General features: G+C 46.3%; 1 protein-coding gene across 2 annotated transcripts in view; it reads left to right on the forward strand.

The window, feature by feature from the left end:
- Positions 1 to 23,179, forward strand: part of gry (trafficking protein particle complex subunit 11 gry) — a 128,821-nt gene extending 105,642 nt beyond the window's left edge. The window contains exons 25-30 of one of the 2 annotated variants that reach the window (XM_084597496.1): positions 1,475 to 1,582; positions 10,368 to 10,419; positions 13,216 to 13,321; positions 16,628 to 16,844; positions 17,824 to 18,000; positions 23,029 to 23,179. In XM_084597496.1, the coding sequence (XP_084453622.1) occupies positions 1,475 to 1,582; positions 10,368 to 10,419; positions 13,216 to 13,321; positions 16,628 to 16,844; positions 17,824 to 18,000; positions 23,029 to 23,076 (708 nt within the window). In that variant the 3' untranslated portion in view covers positions 23,077 to 23,179. Of the gene's footprint in view, positions 1 to 1,474; positions 1,583 to 10,367; positions 10,420 to 13,215; positions 13,322 to 16,627; positions 16,845 to 17,823; positions 18,001 to 23,028 lie in introns of those variants that run through there. The other variant, XM_084597497.1, reaches the window with a different exon arrangement.
- The last annotated feature ends 515 nt before the right edge of the window (positions 23,180 to 23,694 follow it).

The raw sequence follows: 23,694 nt of genomic DNA on the forward strand, positions 1-23,694 counted from the left end.
AAGGATTGCTAGTGGGCCTAGCGCGAGCGCTCCTGCCCGCGCCACTGCCCGCTTCTTCCTCCTTGCTGGTCCGTAACAAATAACTGTTACAGCAAACTGTCATTTGTATGAATGTCAGTTAAATGAATATTTCAGAATAATGAACGTTTGAAATATCCCTGGTGGTTTTTCGATGCATTCTAGGCAAAATGTTTTATTTAAACGAACTTCAGAATAACAAATAATTCAGTGAACACACTCGCTGGCGTACAGTTGTAATCTACCACGGCATATGAAATACCCCCTGACATGGAAATGCAAACTTATTGCACTGTCAACTACAGCATATCTGGCTTGGAACACAAGGGTTCTGGAGGGTTCCACTCCCATCTCCAAAGTGCTGTACATGTATGCAGCTCCTTCCATTTTGGTCACAACACATGATCTCATGACAAGCCTCCAGCCTTGTCACCTACCAACTACCCTGTGCCAGAGGCAGGCTTGTGGAGAGGACTGGGCAAACAAATATTGGTGAAAATGTGGGACCAGGGTGCTTAGTGCTAAATGCACTAATGGAGGCGATTAGTCAAATACTTAGGGGAATCCTCCAAAGTGGAGTAGGTTTGTAACAAGAAGTAAGTACCCATTGACACATTCACAGTGTTTGTCAGTGAGTAATTACTCCCTTGTTACAAAAGAGGCTTTGATGACTTGATTTGTTTGTCATGTAATAAAAGTAGAAAGGTAGGCTGCAGAAGACTAAGGTAATGTTCAACAGCCTCGGGAAGGAACAACAATTTACGTTAGATAGCAAAACACTGGAAGTAGTAGACGAATATGTCTATTTAGAACAGGTAGTAACCACAGATCCGGACCATGAAAAGGAATGAACTAGGAGAATAAGATTGAGATGGAGCGCGTTTGGCAAGCACTCGCATATTACATATGACTACCAGCTTACCTGTATCGCTCAAGAGGAAACTATGCAACAGTTGCGTCTTACCTGTACTCACTTATGGGGCTGAAACATGGAGGCTAACGAAGAGGGTGCTACTTAAGTTGAGGACAATGCAGAGGGCTATGGAATGAAAAATGGTATAGGGGTAACATTAAGAGATAGGAAGCGTGCAGAGTGGGTGAGAGAAATAACTCGTTTCTGACATTCTACTGGAAATCAAGAAGATATAGGCATGGGCAGGGCATGTAGTGCGAAGAGAGGATAACCGATGGTTGCTTAAGGTAACAAAGTGGATTCCAGGAGAGGGAAAGTTTAGCAGGGAGTGGCAGAAAGTTAGGTGGGTGGATTAGGCTAAGAAGTTCACTGGGGTCAAGTGGATGCAGCTAGCACAGGACCAACTTAATTAGAGGTGTATGGGAGAGGCCTTTGCCCTCCAGGGGGAATAGTAAGGCTGATGATGATGATGATGATGATCCAGAATGTGTCACAGAATGGGGAACCATTTGGGAAGCACTGAGGTCTCTTTTTCACCCACAGTTTGACACCGTGGAGACAGTACGAGCAGAAGAGCAGTTTGTGGTGCAAGTCGACATGGAATCGCGCTGCCCACTGCCCCTGGAGCTCATCTCGGGCTCACTCAAGCTGGTGAGTCTTTCTCCTCACCCATCCATGGGTGCCTCACCCGCTGGCAGTCTGCTGGGCGGCTTCGCCGTCGAAGGCTGTACTGATTAACCACACTCACAAGTCTCATCATACATTCACCCTTGGCAGATAAATGTCTCGTAATCAGTTTCTCTCTGCAGAGAACACCACCTATGTGTTCTAAAGAAAACAAAAACGTTTTTCTCTTTGTTAGGCATGTCTTAACAAAACTCGGCTAGCTGTGAAATGCTTTGGACTAGGCTAGTTTGCAAGGCCTGCGTTGCATAGCTTGGTGTGGATGCAGGTAATGAGGACAAGCCAGAGCAGTTAGTGCAACTGCCTAACCATTTCTTTTTGTCTACTTTAACTGTGCCTGTGTCAATTTCTAAAGAGTTGAGTTGGTCGAGTTACTTGACAAAAAGAAAGAAAGCTGCAGCGCTCCTCCTCTATCCTCCTTTTTTGTGTGTGTGGGCTCTTTTTTTCTAATCTGTGTTATTCTTATTTAAATGTCATCAGAATCGGCTGGCTGCATTCACTTGCGGTTCTGAGTGATGAGGTGACAAATTTCAATATTGGCGCCCTCCTCACCATTGAAACAAAATTTCCTGCTCTGATTTTGGTTCCACATGCTCCAGAGTGGGTCCATTGTTGTTATTGGGCACATTGTTTGTCTCTTTTAAATATGATGCTAACATTGCATCAACACACAATCTTTGTGTGGCTGGCATCCTTTGTTGCAGATGGCCTTTACTTGCTTGCGGTTGGTTTATAAATACTGATGTCCCATACTTGTAGTCCAAAAGAGTAATATTTATGCACTTTGTTGCCATGGTCAGTTTCTAATGGCGGCCTGTCCACTGGACAGGTTGCCATTGGAAACTGACCCTGGCAATGTTTAACGCTGGAATCTTAGCTAGTTTAGCAGTGCTGTTAGAGGAACTAGAGGGTTTGAAATGGGATGTCATAGGGCTTAGTGAGGTTAGGAGGCCGAATGAGGCATATACTGTACTGAAGGACGGGCATGTACTGTGTTATTGAGGTTTACCGGAGAGACGAGAACTAAGGGTAGGGTTCTTTGTCAATAAGGATATAGCTGGTAATATAGATGAATTCTATAGCATTAATTAGAGGGTGGCAGGCATCATAATTAAGCTTAAAGGGAATAGGAAATGGCTAAAAAGGTCACTGATAAACGTTCTGAATGTATAGAACGAATGCTTCCGAGCGTTTCCCCAAAGTACAACTCCTTGCAACAAAGGCAGGGATTTATTATTAATTTTTAAAAACTGCATTTTTTGAAATTCGTGGGCTGCTCGGTTGTCGCATAGCAGTGAGATTTGGAACTATTCTGCCGGGATTACCTACGTCACAAGTTCCAAGAGTGACAGGTCACAACAGGCTGTCATTGGCTGCAGCCGCAACTGCCGCTACGTCACGAACACACTTCCGGTAGCTGCGAAAGTTGTCTACTCGAGTACTGCATGCGTGAACCCGAGCTTGGCGCTTCAGTTCGCGATGTTAACCAAAAAGGTGATGTCATCCGACTGAAAGTGTGCTTCGGTGCAGGAGTAAGAAAAGAGCACCAGCTGGCCCGATTCAACACCGTACCGATTAAATAGGCAGCATCAACATTCATGTACTGACTGACGGCGCAGCAGCGTACTGTAGTCCTGTGTCCCGTCTCGTCTTTGCAGCATCAACCATTTGTGCGGTGTGTTGATAATTAAATGGAACGTGCGACAAAAAAGGTCTCTCTCAGCTTCATTGCGAAAGTACGCAAATTCGCACCGCTTAAGTGCAGCACCGGATGTCGCCAGGTTACTGCAAAGATGCCATCCGCGGGCGCTGCGGCCGACGCACTCCGGTTGTGCGCTGCTTTCTGCTCGTCGCTAGGCCTTGTTTTTTATGCATCGAAGCCACGGCGGACGGCGTTTTGGAATCTCCCGCTTCGCTGCGTCTCTAGCATAGCCGCTCCCATGCTCCTGTGGACATGTAGCTGCGAAAATCGGTGACAACCAGCGCTGCCAATTGCACTTGTCAACTGCGGCGACAACTGCACTTGCAGTTCACAAGTGCCGAGATGCTTTGCTGATGTTTTGCGCTGTCAATTTTGGCTAGGACGATGCGTACACATGAGATAAAACACGCGTGCACGTTACGCATTGGCACTTCCTAAACGATGTGCGATAGGACCTAAAAAAAAAACTACACTACCCTTTTTGTTAATCTAAATCCTTAAGATTCATGGATGAAAAATTCATGCTTACCTGTCATCCGATATTCAGACTCTGTAGCGATCATCAGGCCATTCTCTTGTTGGTGATACGCGTATATATTCCGTTCGTTATGCCATAGCCTAGGAGACTATGGTTATGCACAAGAGATGCCTCTCGCCGACCATAATGAAAGCGCTCCTGGCTCAAAATGACGACGTGTTTGCACGCGGGCAGCTCGCACGCTCGATCGTCTGCCAGCATCCATGCAGAGTCGATGCTGTCACGTCAACTCGCGAGGGGTCACTGGCCGCCATCGGTTAAACCACAGAAGATGGTACCAAAGCTGTTGACACCGTAGACTGACCCCGGCAGCACGAGAGAAGAAAGGGGTCTTGTAGAAAGTCGTGCTCGGCAGGAGTGCAATGTCATCACGAATATGGACAGGATAGTCAAAGTAGCCGAGGAGTTCTATATTGATCTCTACAGTAGCCAAAAGAGTCGGGAGGATAATGAGATTGGCGGTAGGGAAAAACAGTCGGACGTTCTGCCAGCAGCTGGAGAGAATCAGGCAACTATAGATTTGCTGAAGGAAGGGGGGGGGGGGGGGGGAATATCGTGCTAGAAAAACTGGCCACCCTGTATACTCAGTGCCTGGTGTCATCGACGGTACTGGAACCATGGAAGAACGCAAATGTTGTCTTAATTCATAAGAAAGGGGATGCTAAGGACTTAAAGGTCCACTGAAAGGGGTCACCAAGAAAGGTAAACAACGCCATAACACGGATAGTTATTGAACCACCCATCATTCTCCCGCAAAAATTTTCGATCTAGCTTCTGCAACGCCAGAGATATCGGCGAATAAAAATGACCCTTCTAATGTTCTCTCTCAACTCGTACGCCGAAGGGAGCCATAAAAAAAATAAAGAATACAAGCAAGCTCAAAGCTCCGCCCAGACATGCGTCACTTCGACGAACCTCCGGTTGCCGCGCGCTCGCTCGCTGGTGTACTCGCGTCAACCCGTCCTCGCTCGCACATGCCTGAGGAGTTCGCCAGTTCACGCAGCAATGGTTAGTGTAACCGCGAACCCGTGGTTAGCCCATGCTACACTGCGGACCAAACCATGGTTACACCACTAACCGTGGCTATCGCAAACCGAGCTTGGCGACCTCGGTTTGCGTCATTAATCGAGGTTATGACGGCGTCTGTTGACGGAGGCTACTCGTCGGCGCCCGAGTGCGCGAAACGTACGAGCGGGTCTGCTTCACAAAGTTATTCATTTGCCCACTGTATCACGTTTAAAGATCGACGTATAGAATATGGTGCTGCCCGACGTCTTCGATTACGGCCGACAGCGCAGCGACTGCGTACTGAAGCCTTGTCTTGCCTACAGTATCGTTTGAACGGCCTTAGCTATGAAAGTACACGAGTTTGCAACGCTTGCAGCACGGGATGCCGCGAGCAGGCTGAGGTACGTTACACAATTACCGCGGGGGTGGGGCGCGCGAGCGCGGCGAACGACGGTGCTGTGCGTGATCGTTCCTGGTCGTCGCTAGGCCTAAATTGTTTCGCTTCGAAGACGCGGCGGTCGACGCTTTGGAACATGATCAACGCTGTCGTAAATCGTCTACTTATGAAACTGCCTTATAGTGAATCTTATCCTGCCATAGTAAAATAATTATAGGAATAACTCTGCTGACGCATTAATCGCAGAGCTAGTACGAGCAGATCGGATCAGCCGAAATGCACCAGTGGCCGCTAGCTTGAGCAGAAACTATCTTGTATCACGGCTATCGCTCTTACCAGCAATTTGCTGCTGGTCAGCGATCCTCACGAGGGCTTCATACTTGATATTCGGCTCAGTATTCGAGACGCCAACAAATTTTAGCACGCTTTATTTCGGACATCGGTGCTAACGATCCGCCGTGTCGTTCGCGAACGGTATGCGGGAGGAGGGGCCACAGCGGCAGTGTTTACGGCAGTCGAGAAGGTGCTGCCATCGTGAGGTGCTTGACCGTGCTGTTGACGCCTCGTCGGACGACACTCAGGTACTCCTGAAACCACGTTATATAAATAAGATATTTGTAAATGCTGAAACGTGGAGGCTAACCAAGAAAGTTCTACTTAAGTTGAGGACAACCCAGAGGGCTGTGGAACGAAAAATGGTAGGGGTAACATTAAGAGATAGAAAGCGTGCAGAGTGGGTCAGAGAAATAACTCAAGTTACCGACATTCTAGTAGAAATTAAGAAGAAGAAATGGACATGGGCAGGACATGTAGTGCGAAGAGAGGATAACCGATGGTCGCTGAGGGTAACAAACTGGATTCCAAGGGAAGGAAAGCTTAGCAGGAGGCGGCAGAAAGTTAGGTGGGTGGATGAGTTCAAGAATTTAGCAGGGGTCAAGTGGATAAAGGTAGCACAGAACCGGGCTAATTGGAGAAATATGGAAGAGGCCTTCGAGACTGAGTCGAGCAAAAACTGGCTCTAGTGATGCGCAAACAGAGTCTGGTAAACCGTCTTTGTGAGCAGGAGGCTCCTCGGCATTCGCCATCGGGGCACAAGCTGTGGTCGGGGGCACTGTCTGTCGAAGACATGTGTCGAAGCGTGGCTTGTACTGCCTTCTTCATTTCTGGCACGTCATGTGTGTGGCTGCGGAGGGCGTACCCGTAGTAGTTGGTTAGCTTTTTAATTTTTTCTTGAGTCAATTTTCCTCTGCCTCCGAGTGTTTCGCCCTGGGCCTTTTTTTTTCCACTAAACTTCGTAGTGCAGTGCCCATACGCTTGTGCACATGATTGAGGCAGTCCTTTTTTTCTATGGGGACAAACCCATAAACATTTTCTGCCTGCAAAGCATGGAATGTGCGGCTGTCTCCATCACAAAGTATTGTAGTGTAGCGGAGTCCATTTTTGGAGAGCGAACGCTTGAACATCACCAGGGCTGCCTCAACTTCCATTCGCCCTGAATTGCAGTCTATGTTCTTCTGGCTTTCGTGCTCTGCCAGCCAGTCTTCATAACCTTCATCTGAAGGTTTAGGACCGATGGTACATCCAAGGCAAAAGTTGGAAAGGACAACATGATCAATTACTAGACCAGTGCACATTTCAATGATGCAGCCCACTCCAATATGTGATGACCGCCCTCTGGTCATCCAGGTGCCGTCAAAAATAACATCAATGTTATTTGGAGGCTGATAAAGGTCTCTATAAACTTCCTTGACAACACTAACACTAGCAGCTTCAGAGGCTGCTGCAGTGCCCTCGCAAACCTCGACCACTTTCCTTAGGTGGGCTTGAAACGTTTTGTGGTCGAGACCTCTGCGACAGGTTCATTCCGGCACAGAAATCAGAGAGGGCCGTAACACCTTTCCCGATGCTCTGTATACTTTTCATTGCCTTTATATTCACCTCAAAGGGTGTGATTTTGGCAGGTCCTTTAGTCCTCGGCGACGAAAAACGCGCCACACGATAGTCGCACGCCGAACACGTCACCTCCAGTTTCACTGCTAGGCCGTACTGCTTGTCGGACTTGTTGAGATCGAGCGCAGACATCCCGCACTTGCCACACTTCACTTGCGCAAAAAGCTCCTTCAGCACTGCCATGTCCACCACGACAAAGTTAGTGCCCGATTCTGCCTCCTCCGTGTGCGCCAGATTCACTTCAAGCAGATCGAATTTGTGCTGCGTTGCCGGCTTAGCATCCATGCCGCGCTTGACCATGTCTGCGTGTTCCGTACGCGTGGCGATCTCCTTTGCCGTATAAAACCCCGTGTCGAGTCGACGAGACGTGCTGGGACCGGGCCTCGATTCCGGAGCAAGTTCATCAGGCGATGCGGCAGGCGCCGCTAGCTGCGGCTTCGAACTTTCTTCCTCCGGCATGGTCGAACGGTGGGTAGGCGATGGAACAGGCGACGATCGCTGTGGTTGGGAATCATCATCCGGCATGGTCGAACAGCGGACAGGCGATAGGGCAGGCGATGCTTGTTGTACCAGCTAGCCGTTTTCATTCGGTACGATTGAACATGCCGACGTCGAACCTTGCTTCGCGTTGGGTGGCCGACGCTTCCTCCTCCCGAACACATATCGCGTCGTCGTCTTCAAACGCGTGTCTCCCGGCATCGCTACTTTGTGCCCAGAAAGTATGCGACGTAGGCAAGATTAAACTAAAATGCTTTCGTGAAACCTCTCTAAGCGAGCGCTGCGCAAAAAGAGACGCGGTCAGGTGTGCGGTGCAAGTATCACGACGGCAAGCGCAAAAAGAAAACAGAAAAAAAAAAAATGGCACGCCGGATCCGGTCGGCCAATCGGAGGCCTGGAACGGAAGGCTCGCCTCGCACGCGGGAGCTCCGGCCAATCAGCGGCGCAGGAAAGGCGTTCGGAAAACTGGCGAGGGTGGTCGCTCTCCTATGCTGACGCCATTTTGACACGGCGCAAAATACGCACAAAGAAACAAGCTTCAAAACGAGCCCAAGATGGCGGCGATCAGCCGGGTGCTTCGCCCGTGGCAAGCGCGGGAAGTTCGAACAAATTTCGTACGTTTCGGGGCATTTCGGGGCTCCCGTGCTGTTTAGAAAGTCGATTTTACCGTATTTCCCGATTGAATTCAGCGTTAATATTTACAAGGCAGGTGCTCAATAGTACAAACATTTTGAAAATGAGTTTTTCCCAAAACCGATTTTTTTGGCCATTTTTGGCCGTTCTAAGACCCGCGTCCCCCCTTAATGGGCAATGGCCACCTAACCGATAAGGGCGGCGAGCTGTGTAACAGCCCGCACAGAGTTCGAGCAGCGCACGAGCAGACGACTTTCGCAGCTACCAGAAGTGTGTCCGTGACGTCATGGCTGCAGTGGCCGCAACGAATGGCAGCTTCTAGCAAGCCTTGCCAGTCAACTCACCCGTGACGTCACGGGTCAAGGAAATAGTTCCATGTGACACCGCCAAACGACATTCTCTCTGCCCGCGAATTTCAAAAAACGCTGTTTTTAAAAATTAATAATAAATTGCTGGCTTTGTTCCAAGGAGTTATACTTTGCATTAATGCTCAAAAGGATGTGTTCTACACTCTGAAAATGTTTATCAGTGGCTTCTTGGGGGCCGTTTCTGTGGACCTTTAAAAAATTACAGACCGATCAGCTTACTATCTGTTACGTATACGGTATTTACCAAGATAACTGCTAACAGAATAAGGGCAATCACAGACTACAACCAAGCGAACGATCAAGCAGGTTTTCGGAAAGGTAGACTCTACTATCAATCATATCCATACCGTCAACCAGACGTTTGAAAATGTTCGGAATATAGTCAGCCCTTATACATAGCATTCATTGATTACGAAAAAGCATTTGACTCAGTAGAAACCTTGGCGGTCATACAGGCATTGCGAAATCAGGGTGTAGAGAAGCCGTACGTGAAAGTTCTGGACGATATCTGTTGTGGCTGCACAGCAACCATAGTTTTAAGAAAGTTATAAAATTCCCATAAAGAAAGGTATAACGCAAGGAGGCACGACCTCCTCATTACTATTCACAGTTTGCTTAGAGGAACTACTCAGAGACTTGGAATGGGAGCAGTTAGAGATAAGTGTAGATGGAGAATACCTCAGTAATCTGCGATTTGCTGATGACATTGCCTTGCTAAGCAACTCGGGGGATGAACTGCAAATAATGATTGATGACCTAGACAGGAGAAGTAGAAAGGTAGGCTTGAAAATCAACATGCAGAAGACTAAAGTAAGGTTCAACAGCCTCGGGAAGGAACAGTAGTTCACAATAGGTAACGAAGCACTGGAATTGCTAGGCGAATGTGTCTATTTATGACAGGTAGTAACCGCAGATCTACACCATGAAAGGGAAATAACAAGGAGAATAAGAGAATAAGACTGGGATGGAGCGCATTTGTCAAGCACTCCCAGACTATGACTAGCAGCTTACCAGCATCGCTCAAGAGGAAAGTGTACAACAGTTGCATGTTACCAGTACTCACCTATGGGGCTGCAACATGGAAGCTAACAAAGAGGATTCTACTGAAGTTTAGGACAATGCAGAGGGCTACGGAACAAAAAATGGTAGGGGTAACATTAAGAGATAGGAAACGAAACGTGCAGAGTGGGTCAGAGAAATAATTCAAGTTAATGACATTCTAGTGGAAATCAAGAAGAAGAAATGGGCATGGGCAGGACATATAGCGTGAATAAAGGATAACCGATGGTCACTTAGGGTCAAAAATTGGATTCGAAGGGAAAGAAAGCATAGAAGGGGGTAGCAGGAAGTTAGGTGGGCGGATGAGGTTAAGAAGTTCGCAGGGGCAAGTGGATGCAGCTAGCACAGGACCGGGCTAATTGGAGGAATATGGGAGGGGCCTTTGCCCTGCAGTAGGTATAGTCAGGCTGATGATGATGATGACTGTTTTGTGCAATGCACCACAGTACAACCTTCTTATTATTAGAAGTGACCATGCCATATGTTGGTGAAACCCACCTTGACCATGCTCTTGTTGGTGAAACCTACCGATCTCGGTCACCCTCCCCTTGGCGGTGTCCCGGCATGTCAGTTGTGTGGGTTTCTGTGCCTCTTTGCAGAGCCCTCATGTAGGCTTGGTGGACAAGGAGTTCCAGTCCTTGGTTGAAACAGGTACGTTGTTACCCATAGCGGTCAGTCACTGAAAAGAGAGCGTACAGCTGACGGTTTTACTCCTGGCTGTTCGCACCAGCAGCATGTCTAGCCGAGTTGTGATGCACATTCTGCTTTTGAATGTGCTCTCTTTTATTATTTTTCGATCTCCAAACAGGTCGGACTTGCACGATATTTCAGACTTCTTTAGAGGTCTGTCATGCACCTTGTAAGAACAGGTGCTAGTGCCTCCAAAATGAAACGGACCATACGAACAAACAAAATTTTATTTTGCGGCACCTCCTGCGAGCAGAAGCACATGTGTTTAGCTTGGGTGATGTGGGACACTGGGATGTTCACCGAGACGCTCCTGGCATTCACCACACCAGCAGCTCGGACAAAGGAGAGCACGTTTTTCGCTGTCTGTGCTCTGTTTTATTTTGGGGGCACTAGTAAATGCTCACAACTGATGTTAAGGATTCTGCGGTATCCTAAGGGCAATTTTTACTAGTAGTACTCTGTAGACTTTTTTTTTTTTTCATTTTTTGTTTTTTTTTTCTTACATATAGTGTACATTAGATTGGCCATTGCTGTCACAGCTCGTTTCTTTTTTTTTTTTTTTTCATCGTGAAAGGTGCCATTTTTTATTTAAGCCGAGTTCCAATGTCCCCCAGAAGGCCTCATAGTGGAAAGAGCAAAACAATTTTCGTGAAATGGAGCTGAAATGTAAAAAGCGGTCAGCTGCTGTCAAATGCCGCAGGAGAAAGGCCAACTGTGTTCATTGCTGTGTCACTCTGGTGAGGGAACGAAAAGGTGACAGTTTGGGCTAGCTGGGGAAGAGTAAGAAAAGTGGTTCACGAAAGTGCCTCGGTGGACAAAAAAAAATATGAGAAAACACAAGAAGCTGCAGGCTGACCACCTTACACTTAGGGCACCACTAAACAGCAGCTACGAACATGTGGCCTGAGTGAGGTGCCCTGAGGATGTGTTGCTAGCCAAGGTCACAGACATTACAGCATTCTTTAAAGTGACTTGTAAAGCATTTCTAGATTTGAGCCTTTATGCATGGGGTTATTCTTTCTCAGGTTTTATATCTTTTTCAAATTCGGGGGGTAAAAATCGAATGTTATTTTTTACTTGATAATGGGAGAGAATTCGGGGTTTTCGTGATAACACTCCAAAATTAGGGTTTTATCGGGTTAAATTTCTTAAACTACTAATTTATTCGATTTCTCCTAATCAGTGGTTAACGATTAGCGTTATGTTTTGGGTTGCTTTCAAGATAGTATTTCATAATTTGGCATTTCTGTCGTAATTATTACTCTCACTGATTGCAACGGTCAGTTCTTTTTGACAAGAAACATTTTATTTGTGTCGGCATGGTCATCGACATTTTACATGCCCTTATATTAACATACATAGCCATCTGCATGCACAAAATTTCAGTTTCCATCCAAGACCTGTCTGGTCTCTGGAGGTGTCTTAGCTGAGAGAACATTCACTCGTTACAGCTGCCATTAGCTAGACACAACAATGTCAACGCTGCATTTGCTAACCTGGGGTAGCGTACAGTTGCGTCGTTCCAATAGTCCACCACTACAACACTTTCATTTTAGGGGCTTGCTACCATCAAGTACCAGTTAAACTCCTCACGAAGCGAGCCTACATCGCCCGTCACAGAATTAGAGAGGACCGTAATTATCACACAACTGACTCAGCAGCCACTTCTGGAATGGTTCAATTGAGGCACCCAGTTTCCACATTGTCAACTGCTTTTCTTCTTTGTCTTAGGCGTTCAATTTCAGAGTGCGACTGTATTTTGTGGAGGTTTTCGAGCAAAACTCTTCACAAGTTTTTACTAATGCGACACTGCTGTTAGGTAACATAGAAAAAACACCTCTTGCTCGATCGCTTTTACCGATCATCGGGGAAAACTCGTTGACTGTCTGCTTTAGCTTGACCTTGATGAGTTGATCAAAGCTTGGCATGAGAAGTTTTTCGCTTTCAAGCATTTTCTGGACATCTGAAAGTGGCTCGAATGTATCCCTCATTAAGGCTGCCTTCACATAAAGAACCTCTTTACCAAAAAGTATTGCTGGAATGCTTCTGCTCTGGTGCTTTCATACGAGCTTTCAACAAGTTCTGTGGGCACAGTTGTTCCAGGAACTGGGAAAAATGGGTTTTACCCGATGTTTGGGGTGCAAAAACTGGGTAAAATCGGGTTGTATCCAAAAATGAATAACCCTATTTATGCACCACCTCCAACAAAACTTAGCTCTGCTGTTGGTTCTGACATGAGAATAGCTGCTGACAAATTTTTTAAATGGATGCCCAGCTGCATTTAGAAGTTGACTAATGCCAACTAAGTTTCGTAATGGACTGAGCTAAGAAAATTCTGATTAGCACTTTACATAACCCCCATCAACATTCACGTGATTTCAGTTTGAAAGAACACTTTGTTCTTAAAATCTTGAATCATTTTATGTGGGGGCAGCCTGTGTAGCTGTTGCCTGGTAATGTGTTGCACCACAACTATGTACATACTTCCTTCCTAGTGCTATCTTTGCACTGATGGTGCCACCACTCTTGTGCTAAATTCACAGACTGGCATATAGTCGGTGAAATAGACCACAGAGATGTTGCGAGGAAAGCATGGGGTTTGTTTGGCTGAGAGTGTTAGCCGTTCAGCTTGAACGGTTAACTAGAAAAGAAGTGTAAATGTATGTAGTGGCTGCAGAGTAACTTTGAACAGTGTCGCAAACGAGTGCTCTTTTGACACTGGGCTCCCTCGTGGTTCACCCTCCTTGCTCCCCCCAGTGAAGCTGCAGAGTGGCGAGGTGGCCCGGGACCTGTTCTGCCTGGTGGCACCCAACCCCGTGGATGCACCGACCCCACTTGGCCAGTACACCCTGCAGTGGAAGAGGTTAGAGGGCGCCACTTCACATGGCTTCCTTTAGACATTGTGGTCGCCAAGACTGTGTTTTATCGCAGAACGATATGCAGTAGATTCACTATGTTGTAAACGTCGGGGAGTTGGAGAAAAGATTTATCTCACTGAGAATTTTATGTCATGCAAAGCAAACAAATTCATCTTTGTGAAAAAGCATGGCAAATGCATTCATGCTAATCTGTTTACAGCTGACGAAATTTATTTGCATCCATATTGCCACTGCTGTTAACTCGGTGCGTGTACAGTGCAACTGTGGCACACCCAGCAATGGCGGCATTGGCGATGCACGGGTAGTGCTTGAGGTTTTGGCTGTGGCTCGTGCATTCCTTATCATCTGTAGGGGCACAGAGGAGTCTTAGAAAATATGAGACATCGTAGGCAGGGACATCTAAAGATGGAGAATTTTACCAAATGGTGTGATCTCAAAATTAATAGCGCCCATGTTTGCATCATGAAAATTTTAGTACACCGCCTTGTCTTTATCCTCAAGTGCTTGCTAGTTTGTTCTGCACTGAAAGGGTATGCATCAAAGGGGTCTTGCATGCGAGCGGCTGCCTAGTGAATTTGTGAGGTGGCTAGATTCATTTTCACCTGTTGCTTGCACATAGATTTTGTGGAGAGGCAGTGCTGAGAATGTGCCTTCTTAAGGCTGAGGGAGGTTTGGAGCTGGTGCAAAGGGGACGCAGAGGCAGCTCCGGGCAACCTTTTGTTCTTTCCAACTGTCAGTCAAACCCACTTATAAAGGGCCTGTCACACTAGCGTGACACGGCGCCGATTCAGTCTGCCAACAGAGCATCTTCCTGACGTCTGCGTCTGTCACACTATGCCGACGGAAATAGTCGGCCGACAGTCGGTGTCGGCGCCGTGTCGCTCGCAAGACGGCTGTCGGCCGACGGTCGCCTAACTCCTATGCCACACTAGCGAAACAATGTACGATACCTCCCCACCGACTAGGCCCTCCCATTCTCAATCTCTTCTGTCATTATACAATTCCTTTTCTTAATCCTTTTATTTTTTCTGCCATGCGAGATTCTCCTTTCTACACCTACTCCCGTATTTATTTTAATAAAATTAAGGGACGCTTTTTTTTAAATCTCTTTCATAAATTCAACTATACCAAAACAAGCGCCTCACCAGTCATGATTATGGGCCGAGACTGAATACTCCCCAGTATTTTACGGTTGTGGTTGCCGGATCAGAATGGCAATGCTCGAAAAATAAAAGCTGTCCATGGTGAATAAGAGACAGCATATTAAAAGCAGAAATAAAACTATCTGTGGGATCATACTTACGACCTCCTGTATGAAAGCTAGCTGCGCTAACCACTGCACCACAAAAGTTAGGCCTAACTGGTGCTTTCAGAGGTTGAGATATGGTTTTAGCTTATATGCTGTCTTCTAGTGTGAAAGTCGCGAAGGCTGTAGTAGCATTTACCGCTTAACTGACTGTCCAGCTTGCTGAGCGTAAACTGCAGATAGTTTAAATCATGCTATGTAGTGCGTAAAACCTTCAGCAGATTTTGTAAAACCTTAGGCGTATTTCACAGGGCCAGCTGCGGGACCACAGCTGCTGTTGGTTCTGTTGTAAAGTTTAAACGCAAGTTTTGCACTTTTTTGCGTACACTATTCTTGAAACACATTGAATTGTGGAACAAACATTTATTGCGTGATGCGTAAGTTAGCATTGAAATTGGCTTGTGAAGTAGCGACGCAGCGGCTAGACGTTATGATTGTAAACACAACGATCGAAGTGAGCAGGAGGACGGCATCTTTACCGGCTTTAGGAAAATAGTCGCTTCTTTTCATCATTTCTTTGTCACATACTATGTTCATTTTGCACTATTCTGTGCAGTTCGGAAACACGCAAAGATTGCTCACGGTCCCGACGCGCGCCACAAATCTATGCGCCCCGAATTCACTCGCCTCGAAAAGTAAACGCTGCCGTTGATATTCCACACGCATTTGGCAGCTCCTAGTATTTTGGCGGAGCACGCTCGCGTTTTGGTCAGGGATTATGCATTGATTCTACTTTTTTACGTATATTAGTGCTGAAAAGTATTCGCCGTCGACGTGGTGTACTGAGTCAGCTTTGCTTTTCGAGAAAGTTTTTGCTCAGCGGCTGATTTCGGGAAGACTCGGTCACCGACAGTCTGCAGACTGGTTTTGTCGGTGTCCCCGGCCTCAAAGCCTGTCACACTGGGAAGACATTTGGTTTTGGTCGTGTTGGTGTCATCGTTGGCCTAGTGTGACAGCTTGGTCGGCCGCGGACACACCATCAGTGTCATTGTCGGGTCTGCGTCAGCATTTTGTCACGCTAGTGTGACAAGCCCTTAACAGTAGGGAAGTACCATTAAAATATCATGGTTATAACTAGGTTATGTGGAAAAAACAAAGAAAACAGTTCAAAATTGAGCAAGTTTAATGAGGGGAAAGTGGCTCATACTTTTCACTTATTCCTAGGCAGGAACCCGCAATCAAACACCTTTGACTGCCACAGATCAAACTTGTTGGCATCTCTCAGCAAGGCGTCCAACTCTTGCAAATAGCCAGCTAAAAGAATTTCATACAAATGAAGCTCCGGCGCAGACTTTATCATTCTTTGTGCTTCCTGGAGTGGTTTCACCAGTGCGGTCGCAGTGTATTTGCGTCCTTTTTTTGTATTAGCGTTGGCCCCCACTGACCAGATTTAATTATTATAACTGATAACCTACCATGAGATCATAACTATATGCGGTTTATTTTACCATAGAATAATACTTGGTAAAGCTGACGGGGTCGTGGTTGTTCATTGATATATTCGATACATTGTTCCAAACGCTATTGTTGTAATGGGTTTGTCTGTACTATATGCTGATGTTTGTCTAGTATCAGGATAGGAGAAAATTCGACTTACAAGAGGATGCTTAAATTGTTTAGTTTGAGTGTCCTCACTATCGAACAGACAAGGACAAAATGCTTGTGTGGGATTTCCCTTGCTGTTCATTCTCGTCTGTTGACACTTCGTTTTAACTATCGAGGCTGGAGTGTACGCTGTCCTTGCCATCTGGAAATGGAAGCTCAGGCTAGCCTTAGAAACCTTACACGAAATCTGTCCTCGCATGGCTACAGTTGGCCTGCAAATGCTGCAAGTACGCGAATGCCTTTGTTTCATTTTTGTTATTTGTCATCTAAGCTCCGTGTATCAGTGAGAGTAGTGTCTCTTTGCCATTGCATAACGTGGCATTCTCTTCTCATTGTGGGGGTCCACTTCATTCTGTTAAATGTGCCGCCTTGTGTGCAGGGAGGGTGCCCCCGCGGTGGCGACTCACACAGTGTCGCTGCCCTCGCCGGCTGTGCAGGCGTGCCCCCTGCTGCTGGAGCTGGTGGCTCCAGCCCACGGCCGGGTGCGGACTCCCCTCACCGTCAGCTACCTACTCCACAACCGCACCCTCTTGGTGCAGGACGTCGAGCTGGTCATGGACTCGAGCGACGCCTTCATGTACTCCGGCAACAAGCTGGTCAGCCTCAACCTCAGAGAATGCTGCTGCAAAGGGGGAACTATACTTTGAGTAGCTGAGTTCTTCTGCAGGACCTCTGCCAAAGTTTCTTTTTATTTTCTGACTTAAAAAAAATGGTTGAAGGTGGTAGCAGTACCACTCTTGAATGCCATAAGAAAATCGATGGTTTTGAAGGGCGCAGTTTTATTGGGAGTTTGCTTGTTGCATTATTCTGAGGAAATTTGTGACTTTAGACGTGTGTAAGATGTAAGCGTGTACTGTGTGTATATTCGATTGTGGAACTTGGGAAACTGGAGCAGTTCTCCTCATGCCAGTCCCTCAAGTTTGTTTTGCCCTTTTAGTGCCTGAACACCCCTCATGTAGTGCCGTTATTTCTCACTATTAAGCCTAAATTCAGCTTAGGTCTACTCGTTGGGCAATCGTAGTCAGTCCAGCATGGGTGCAGGTGCTTAGTATTTCACAGCAGCAACCTTGGAGCCATCCTTAACCTGGTGGTGATGACTGTCTCTACTCATGGCCTGCTGGTCCAGTATAGGGAGGGCCATCATGCAGTTGGCACACATCATGTTCTGAGCATATCTTCTGTATTTGTTTGTCCCGACTACGTGGTTAGCAGTTGGCATTGTGCTGTACTTGAGCAAACTCGTGGGCTGATAGCTTTTTTAAAAAGGAACTGTTAAGGCCACATTTCTCATTTATTCCATGCTGCTGTTATAAGTGTAACAGGCTGCATTCAAATTGGCCTGGACATAGTAACGTCATCCGTGATGTCATGACGACAAGAGTGCCAATCACTGACTGGTGCAAACTTAGCGACATAATTGGGCTTTATATGAATGGATCATGTAGGTTTAGGATTTATTGTTAGTAGATGTTCCTGAAATGGCTTTGGCAGCATACTCTCTGTGGCTAAAATTCACTTTGTCACAGGGGGGGGGGGTTTGAGAGTGTGGACAACCTTGTGCTTGGCCGCGTGCAGCTGCACTTCCGCATCCTGCCACGTGAGTGCCAGACCCTGACGTACAACCTGTACCCGCTGCTGTCGGGCTACGTGGCCCTGCCCCGGATGCACCTGGTGCTGGGGCCGGGCACGGCCGCTGCCTCCACCCTGGATGGGCTGCTCAACGAGATGCTGCCTTCGCACATCTTCATCATGGTTGGTGCCCTTTCTACCTCCTCCTTTCCAGCTTGGAGCAAATCAGACCATCTCATGCATGACTGTAAAACAAGTTGATGCAGGGCTCTTTTTCTGTGTTGGATCAGCACAAGCCTTGATATCCTTATGACACCAGTAGTTCTTGTGAACTTCATCACTGTTCTTCTTTTAAATGGTCAGGTTAGAATACAAGAAAATATCATTAGCTCAGCCTTGAAAGGGCCAGACGAAAATTATCAAATTAACCGAAAGATTGAAATATACGGATTTGAGATGAAAACCAAGTAACGATGATAATATAATATATGGGCCCTTGCTTTGCATACACTGCCAGGAATGTTCCAGAATTGCCTCCACGGCCCTTGTTTAAGTATGACACAGACTGTGCAATAAAGCACACGAGCCTGCCCACACCTAAGTATGCATGCACCACTGTTTCCAGTAATTCAGGTTTAGGGAGCCTATCTGGATAATCACTGGTTTTGAGGGTCGTACCTCGACGTGACTTCCTGGTCCAATTCAACCGATGAAAGCCCACCGAGGTCCGAATTAACGAGCGTTTGATGCTGTGATTTAAGTGGACATCAGCTGGGGCCACATTTCTCATTTGAATTACAGTCGAGCCCGGATATATCGAACTCGAAGGGGATCGCGAAAAAGTTCGATATATCGATAATTCGATATACAAAAATTGGCTTGTGACGGCACTTACGATGCGAAAAAAAAATACCGTATTTGCCGCGTAATCAACCCACTTGCATAATGAACCCACTGTCCACTTTTGCACCCGAGAATTTGAAAAATAAAATAAAAAATGCGTTAAGGCCAGCTCTCTCACATGCAAGCGATTGAGCGATCTCAGCGACGAGCGGCAGCGACAGAGCGAAAAATTTCCAACTTGTTGGAACTGCGTCCCGCTGGCCGCTCGAGCCACCGCGGCAGCTCAAAACAAGGTTTCTGTGTCGCTGTGGCAGAAAATCAAAATCGCGAGCGTTTTCGCTTGCATGTCGATGGCGCGCGTCAATCCGTTTCGGTTGTCGCATCCACAGCTCATTTCTTGGCAGCGTGCCAAGATGTTGCGCAGCGATAACGTCAGGGCACGTTTATCTTTTTATAGCTCCTCTGGTGGTGGGGAGCGAAGTGCAGAGTGCCGGTGATGGCTTGATTGCACAAGCCTGGTTCCATTTATTACTCTGCGCTTGGGGCAGGCGTCATGATCGCAGCAGCTGACGGCGTGCTTCCGTTGATTCATAGGTGCAAAGATAAACGGCTCCCGCCAAAAAAAAAAAAAAAGAAAGCCTGCCGCTTCTTAACATCCACAGCCGCCATATTTTACGCTACGTCGTCGCGCGTACAGCATAACAATAAGAATGACTCTCGCAAAACACACACACGCACACACACACACACACACAGAGCTGCCGCTTCTTAACGTCCGCAGGCGCCATAGCCACGTCAGCCGCCGCGCGAAGAGGGTTCGCAACACGCTGGAGAAAGCGTCCCACGTCTGTCTGAAAACGGGCTGAGCTGGCTTGGTGCATGCGTAGCGCGTGCTGAAGGAGAGAGCTCGGCAAATGAATGGGCCCACCCACGCACATGGCTTGCAAACGTCATGTGTTGGCGCGCGGGAAACGATAACTGCAGATGCGCGCTCCTTTGGGGAATGGGCGCGGCGCTGTCCAGAACTGTCCCCTCTCATTCCTTCCGCGCGTGGCTTGAAGACGTCACGCGGCAAACGGCCAAGGGTGATGCGATGGTGTTTAGGGAAGGCACACTTTCCAGTGCGTGGTGCGGAGTTCGATATATCGAACGACCGGTGAAATTGAGTTCGATATATGACGCGGCTTTCCTATACTTTTACATGGGATTTTCAAGGGGATATTCCGTGAGTTCGATATAACCAAAAATCGATATATCCGGGTTCGATATAACCGGGTTCGACTGTATTCCAATTTTCTAATTAAGAGGGGGGTCAAATTAATGGAGGTCAAATTCACAAAAAACACTTGCCAACCGGTGATGCAAAAACAAAACCATGCTGTTTGGCTGGTATGAATTGTTTCTCCCTGTATGTAGGCTACAATGTGCACTGTGTGGTTGCACAGGCTGAGTTTGAGGTCTGTGCTTCTCCATAAGTTTTCTTTTTTTCTGCTGTGGCCATAGATATGTAGCTTAGTAGAGGGATCACTCCTAACTAGCTCAGAAAACACGGGGCAGGCACAGTTGGGGCAGACAGACAAAATATGTATGCTTTCAGCTGATGCAGAACCAGAATGACAGGCAAATATGGAACATGACGAAAAGGAATATTTCTGCAGCTAAAAGAACATCAACAGCCTTCTGTCTATGCCAGTGACCGCAAACATTCCATTTCAATATCTTCAAGGTTAACTGACAGTGCCCTAGTGCTGTTATTCGTTTCAGTGATCCTAATTTTGAATGCTTTGACATCTTCACTGTTCTTGCTCGTTAGGAGTTAACAGATTCCAACACAGTCAGTTTTGCATATGTCAAACATGGACGGGATCGCGAAATACAGTTTTATGTATGAATATTCGTTACAGGGTATCATGTAAGGATACCTGCGGCTTAAAGGTAAATATATGGTGCACCAACTTGAGGGGGATGCACTGATAGCATGCCACTCGCTAGCTTTTGCAAGGCCAAGCTGTCACGGACAGTAATTTGCAGCACTTGGCATAATAGGCCTAACTTTATTGCCAGAGCACATAATGCTGCCAAGAGCAACAAAAGAGGGACTGGTGTGGCACTTAAATGAACCCTTTATTGCACCCAGAAGTGAAGCAAGCAACTCATTGTCAGCAGTAGCAATAAGCATGCTTGGCTATTGTCGAACTACGATTGCCCGCTTCTCACGGCAGCGCTCCATTCAAACTCGGCGAAGGAACATATCAAGTGGCCAGAGTAAACCACACCAGCCTGGAATAATGTGAAAGTTGTTGCGCATGGCTGTAATCATTCGAGATATATCTCAACACATCTTGTGCTATCAAGAAAGTGGTAAATCTGCATTCCGGCGGCAATGAGCAGGAACAAAGGGCACACATTCTTTACACTGTTACCTATATTATTGTTCATAGGACCTCAAGCAAAGGGATGAGCTCACATGCCACAGGATTCTGGCGGCAACACATAAGCATTACAATAGCTCGCGGCAATAAGCGCAATAACGTTCTTAAGGTTAAGGTACAATTTCTGCATGGCTAGTGCATCCTAAGTTCTCAAGGCCACATCTGATCGTGTTGTAAAGTTATCACACAAGCGTCCACATAAGCAAAGGTTGAACCTGGTCACGTCACGTTCACCATGTCACTAATTGAGCCAATCAAGTTTTAGGGTACTTGCACTTTAAGCTTACCTTGGCCCCTCTTTCCATGCGACTGCTTGCCTACTTAATATAAGTGCAGTTAAAATTATGGCCCACATGCACCACGTGCGATCCTTACTTTGCTAACCTTATTAGCACGCTCAAATACATCAGAATCACGTGGCCTAACTTTTCTAGTTATTTGCACACCAAATTTTTAGCTTCACCTTCCTAGATTGGCCTGTCGGATGCAAAACCGTCCATCTTTCTTTATGTCAAATTTTATCACATCTTTAATCATGAAGCTATGCTTATCACAGATGCTCATCAGATTTGCAGGACTGTTGCCATAATGCTGTCTGTCCCAAGAAAGCCCACATATAACATACTACCATGCATGCTACCTGTCTTTTTTCCTCGGAATGGCATTAGACTTGAATGACCTTCCCTCCAAAATGGCTACCATTCGTGATCTTTCATGGCTTTTCATGGCTGGCATCGAAGATCATCTGTGTTCATGTTAAATATATTCTTGTAGCTCACTTAATGTCCCTTGTGGACCTTTAAAGAATTAATAAATCTATAAATAAAAGCTCCACACACCGTTCAATATGTCAAATGTTCTATTCACTGGAGTTCAATAAACACATTTAGTAATGGTATACTTTTTGCATATGATTTTGAGATTTTGAGGGAAATTCTTTAAGTGTTTTATGTAAGCAGTGGTTCAATATACATTCAAGACAAAAAATAAAGTAACACTAGAAAGCTTTCATCCACTGCCCACCGACATTATATATAGAGAATGACAGTTCTGTTTTCTAAGTGCTAAACTATGAAATACCTACTTTCCACATAAACCAGAATATGTTCAGAAATTTGCTCCTACAGCCAAAAAATCTGTTCAGGATATTGTCACTAGGCGACAATCCAATGAACACAAAAAGAGAACAGACATATGACCAATGACGACGAGACGATTCTCACAAATGCCAGTGGGCCTAGTGCAAGCGCTCCTGCTCATGCCACTACCCACTTCTTCTTCCTTGTCCGTAGCAATATTATGCATGCTTTAACTTATGCTCCTTCTGCCGAATACCTGTGCAACTGATTTTATGATAAAATTTGAACATGCACAGTGTTTCTGCTGTTCGTGATTGTTTTTTGTGACCTTTTTACCTTTGTATGCATGTATGCGTCCCTCTCCCCGCTGTTCCAAGTTGGAATTATGTATTTGGTGAAGGGTCTGCATGCTTGTGACCTGTGACTAGCCGATAGTGACAGGTTGAGACAGCCACGGACACATCTTTAGTTGTGATTTCCAGTGCCACTGCTTCGCAGCTGTAATTTCTGCTCATGTTGTTTACTGGCATGCCAAACATTCCTCAAACATTCTGCAGCAGATGACGCAGGGGCACGAGCGAATTCCCCCTGGCAGCTTATTCCTTGATTGACTAGCAGTCCTTTCCTGCTTGTCTTTTTTGCCAGTTCTACCGAATAGCTTGCAGCTGTTGGACACTGAGTGCTGCCATTCTGTTCACTTTTCATTTGATTACGAGGATGTTATGTTGTGCTGGAGAGTTACATGCTTTGCAGAACCCCATGAGATGCCCTGAATTATGCCCTGGAACCCGTAGTGTTTTTTTATCTATTGGCGTTCTAAGCATTGACACCTATTGCCTTTGGTGTTTCTTTTCCAGCCTCAGACAAAGACATCGACGCCCTCGGAAGCAGTGACTGCCAGCTAGCGAAGAACACAGGGGTGGATTTTTGAAAATGCCTGTATATAACGTCACGTCACAGTCGGTCTATTTTGGGGGTAGAAAATAGTAATAAATTTGTCATGGACAATTAGTGTGTTGCTTTCTTTTTTTTTCATAACAGTGCAGCAAAGAAATAAAACAGAAAATTCTAAACCATCTTTCTTATGCACAACCTTCAAAACATGAGCAATACATTACAGCCATTTCTTTTATTTTTATTGCCAACGTAAGATTTTCCTTCAAAATTGTTGAGGTGCGGATATTTGCAGGTGCAGTGGAGGGGGGGGGGGGATAATAAAGTCAGAGTGCATTAATAATGAGGGCATTATGCGGCAGAAATGCATATAATTAGAAATGATAATAGAATCTCAGTATTACAGCCTTCAAAGAACTGAAGGGAAAAAAAAGTGTACGAGCTAAAAGATATTGCAGCCGACCACATAGAAAAGCAATGATTTAGCTCTGGAATGAATCTTATACCCCTGTCAAGCACGCAAAATAAAGTGCACTTATGGCGAGTGTCACTTACGAAAAGTGCACTCTACCACTGCTAAACGGCGTAGCATAAGTGCACTTGCCAAAGTGTGCACTCAGGTCGGAGTG

The sequence above is a fragment of the Amblyomma maculatum genome, chromosome 3 (genome assembly GCF_055883805.1).
Source record: "Amblyomma maculatum isolate TAMU_Amacu chromosome 3, ASM5588380v1, whole genome shotgun sequence".
NCBI lineage: Eukaryota > Metazoa > Arthropoda > Arachnida > Ixodida > Ixodidae > Amblyomma > Amblyomma maculatum.